The sequence below is a fragment of the Centruroides sculpturatus genome, unplaced genomic scaffold (assembly GCF_000671375.1).
Source record: "Centruroides sculpturatus isolate CEXI.00-Female unplaced genomic scaffold, Cexi_2.0 scaffold5240, whole genome shotgun sequence".
Classification (NCBI taxonomy): domain Eukaryota; kingdom Metazoa; phylum Arthropoda; class Arachnida; order Scorpiones; family Buthidae; genus Centruroides; species Centruroides sculpturatus.
In genome coordinates, this window is record NW_019389329.1 from 1 (window position 1) to 4,680 (window position 4,680).

General features: G+C 24.9%; 1 protein-coding gene and 1 long non-coding RNA gene across 2 annotated transcripts; both read left to right on the plus strand.

Moving 5' to 3' along the window:
* The first annotated feature begins 22 nt into the window (after positions 1–22).
* On the plus strand, positions 23–3,522 carry LOC111617239. The gene is made up of 2 exons (XR_002755388.1): positions 23–420; positions 3,468–3,522. It is a non-coding gene; the product is annotated as an uncharacterized LOC111617239 (long non-coding RNA).
* A 40-nt stretch (positions 3,523–3,562) lies between these two features.
* LOC111617240 (peptidyl-prolyl cis-trans isomerase FKBP5-like) lies at positions 3,563–4,432 on the plus strand. Its single transcript, XM_023358565.1, has 3 exons — positions 3,563–3,804; positions 3,887–4,075; positions 4,146–4,432. Exons 1-3 carry the CDS (start codon positions 3,673–3,675, stop codon positions 4,305–4,307), a joined length of 483 nt encoding a protein of 160 aa, XP_023214333.1. The 5' UTR covers positions 3,563–3,672; the 3' UTR covers positions 4,308–4,432.
* Positions 4,433–4,680: the final 248 nt, after the last annotated feature.

Sequence of the window (4,680 nt, forward strand, 5' to 3'; positions counted from 1 at the left end):
AATTATAAATTTTTTATTAAGAGCTTATTTTTTAACCAAATTTACTATTCTTCTCAACTGTACTCTCTTTTTATATTAGATTTACACTCATTATTACAGTAAGTTCTCAACCATATCTTGGTGTAATATGGCCAGTAAATCAGTAAATGCTGTAATATTATCAAACTACCATACAAATGAACAATTATTGTTCATATGAAATAGTTTGCCCATCATGTATCAATCATTCCGATAATTATAAATAGAATTTACATAAAATCATATTTAAGCATTAATATTATTTTAAGTTTAATAATTATAAATTTCCAATTAATTTTTTAAAATTTATATTAGATACTATTGAAAGAAATTTCTGCTACAAGGACAAGAGGATCTACATCTCAATGTTAACCAGTCATATTAAAACACATACTTCAGATGGTTTGTTGAATTTAGTAAATTTTTTGGAAATAAATTAATAAAACTTTCAAACATTAAAATAAAAATATGCATAATAATTGTATACACTTATAATTGAATTCAATGTTTGTACAATATTATGTTTTTGTCTGTCTTGTTTATTTAGCTCGAATAAGTCTAAAGTAATTTGATATCTGAAAAGTTTTAAATATTTAAAAAATTATGTTAATATTTTTATTAAACAATTTATTTATTAAGAACATTATATTTATTAAATGACATTTATTCCAACAGTTATTAAATTTAAATTTCTATATTTATTATTGGTTCTTTTGCTTTGAAGAAAAATGACTCTACCTCTGTTCACAAATTTTTAACAGATACTTATCAGCAGAAATATAATATTTCTTAAATGATCATATTTCAATGTATCTTTAAATTCTTTTTTTAAAAAAATGCTTGATAGTATGAAAATAGATCTTAAAATGTCTTGAATGTTTCATCTCTAAATGGCAATATTTATGAGAAAAACAAAAATAAGTTATGTAAAATGCAAACATTTTTTTCCTAAATGTTTGCTAGATGCAGATGCTAAATCATTAAAATTCAGTAAATGATGATAGAAAATAACTATTTTAGAATGTTTATTTCATATAAAGGTGATAACATTAGAAAACTTAGTTCTTATAATTGATGTACTGTATTTATTGATTTTCTTATTAAATATTTTTGCAATTAATTTATGATTTATAACCATATGTTCCAATGATCTTTCAGTGGGCTATTTATGAACTTTTTTGTATTATGTTCTTGCAGTTCACATTTCTAATTTTCTTCTGTCTTCTATGATTTTCCTATAAAATGTTGTTGTTGTAAAACTCAAATTTAAAATTTCTCAGCATAAGATTAATAGTGGTCCTACATTAGACTAGTAGTGCATGATGAATGGGCTATTTTTGAGCTTTATTAGTATTATGTCCAGTTTTTATCCTAAACAATATATGCATCCAGTGATTAAGATGAACAGTGTAATCAAAGATAGATTTTGAATTCAAAAATAAATATTGTCAATAGAAATAAGAATTTATCTTTCTGAATACAATTACAAAAATAAAAATAATTATTATTATTATATTAATTTATAGAAAACTAATATTTTACACACACACAGACACACATACAGTTTCATCAAGATATGGTTGATGCAAATTATAAATTCTAGCTTGTAGTTTTACATTATATTGGTCAGTTTGAATATCAATCTTAAGCTTCAACATTTGGTTTAGAGTTTAAGAATACTAATTTTTTTTTTCTTTAAATCAAGCTTTTAATATTTGAATTTAGTGAAAATTAATATATAAAAATAGAAATTTAGAAAAAATTATTGGATAAAGTTATATTGGTTATTTTAAATAAAATTTCTATATATAATGAGAATTTTATGAAGAGAGTAATGTTTTCTCATATATTTTTACATTTTTATAATCATTATAATTTTTAGATTAATAAATAATGCATATACTTTTAAAAACCAGAAATTTGTTCTATTGTGTCATTTTCATACAATAATTAGATGTTGACCCCCAAATCCTTTCAGCATATGCAATGTTTTTGATATATCCCCACAACACTGTCCATTATGATAAAATCTGGATGATGACTAGGTTTTAGTCTGTGAATAAAACCTGAAATAGAAAAGTTTTATCATCATTTTTACTTTCCTGGCTATTATATATAAGAGGAAAAGTATAGTAATCAGTAAAAAATTGATCTCCAAGATTTTTATCATTTTGGACTCAAGACCTTAAAACATAGAGAAATACAAGAAAATTCAGGGTTTTTTTTATGTATAGTTGTTACTGTGTGTGTAGGCATGATTTTGTTCATCCACTTTGAAACTTAATAACTTTCATGCCTTTCATTGAAAATTTCTGAAATTTTCTAGGTTTATGTATTAGGGGATTGATGCTATTAAATCTTGGTGTTTAAAGGTCAGAGGTGGGGAAATAGAGTGAATTGTGTGTCATATCTCAAATAGGGTCAGACTTGATGATTTTACTTGTTATTAGCATTTACAATTTTTTTTATAAAACTTGTCCATATCCTCAAAATTAAAGCTTCTTGCTATTTTATAATAAAAATATAAAAAGTTATTTTAATAAAATATAATAACAGATGGTGCCAAACATGGTTTTAAATGTTGTTGCCATGAAAGTTTTCTGGATTTTTTGTTTAGCATTAAAGTGGGAAATTCTTAATGTATACTGTTCATCAGGTTTAATGTCATGCTTCAGCAAAATCTTGGAAGCATGAAGGTGAAAATGCTTGTGAAGGACGTTTTGAATTGTAGTTTTTGGAATCAATTTCTCTCATGAAAAATTGCTTTAAGGATCCTTACACCACATAGTCTAATGTGTTTGACACATTATTCCAAAGTATTTGGTTAGCCTGTAGATTTATTTGTGGTACTTCTCCAATTTTCTGAACTGTTGCAAGCAATGATTAATAAATGCTTTGCAATCTAATGCTGTTTGTCCAGAATATAACTGTTGCCACATACATTGAACTGCTACAACTGGTTTCAATTTAATTTATTGTAAAACAAACAACACTTTCTATTTCATGGGCCACATGACTGAGTGCAAGAACAAGGCTAAGAGTTAGCATATACAAATTCTATTTATTCTATAGTATATACAAATTCATATATATATATATATACACACAAATGCACTGCACATCTCAAGATCAATGGCATCTCACACTCCAAAACTTTTATCGTTTTACCATATTTTGGTGCTTGGATCATTTTGATATGTCGTATAATTACTGCATTTTAATTTTTTTTTATTTAATTAAGGCATTGTTTGACCATGTATGTTAAAAAATATTTTAATATAAAATTTTAAAATAATCCAAGAGGTAGAAATTGATATATATTTTCTGTAATACTTTTATATTTTAGTTTTTTAGTGTGTTTTTATAGTAATTTAATATTTAAAATGTATTTGAATTAAATTTTAAATAATTATGCATATTAATGTTGGTATGTTTTATTTTTTTGTAAGACTAAGGGTTCATGGGAAATGGATAGTGATGAAAAATTGGAGCAGTCAGAAATATCAAAAAATNTTTTGTATAATAATAAAACATTCACTTTTTTTACAGGCAGGGAAATATAATCTAGCTGTTAAACAATATAAGAAGATAATTGATTTTCTTGAATATGAAACATCATTATCAGATGATGATACGAAGAAAAGAAATATTCTTATGTTAGCTGGATATCTCAATTTAGCAATGTGCAATTTAAAATTGAATAATTACTTAGAAGCAATCAAATATTGTGACAAAGCTATCGAACTAGACTCGGAGAATGAAAAAGGATACTTTCGGAGGGGAATGGTTAGCCCTAGTTCATAAACAGAATTTTGTTATTGTTGTTAAATTTTGTATAAAATTAAATTTTAAAATATCTTTTTTGTAGGCATATTTTAGTCAGAATGAATTTGAGTTGGCGAAAAAAGACTTTCAGAAAGTGTTAAGCATAGATCCAAAAAATAAAGCAGCTCATAATCAAATTCTTAATTGCAATAATAAGATTAAAGCACAACTCGATAAGGAACGTAAAACATATCGAAATATGTTTGAAAAGTTTGCAAAACAAGATTTAGAAGTAAGTGTTAGTAACTTAAAAAACAAGCTTTAATAAAATAAGAATTTTAAATAAAGTTTTTTCTGATAAGGAGATGAAGAAAAATCAAGATGGATCTCTAAAGACTGGAGTTTGGATGGGAGCAGAAAATGAAAAAAATGATGTAACTATGGTAGGAGATTCTTTAGAAGCGGGTCCTGTTCCAGGTGAAGAAGGTTCCATGAACACAGAGATCGATAGGGCACCTGCATAAATACAAAACTGTAAAATTATTTACTATTATAGCACACCACTTATAAATGTATGTGTGTTAAGAGCTATAGAACATGTGCTGTATTTTATTTTCATTTCTTAAATACTTTTTTAATTTTCATTCAATTTTTTATTATTATTATTTTATTAAAAACCATTTTGTGCATTGTTTTCCATTAATATATATAAAAAAAATTTTCAGACAATGAAATACAAATAAAATGTTCTCCTCTCTATAGTCATTTAAACATATTACATATATTATCTAACTTAATATAGAGAGATATGTAAAAAAAAAAAAATAGGATGAATAATTTCTTAGGCATACAGTTCATTATTAAAAAAGTAGGCACTCTTAAGGAATGACGATACTT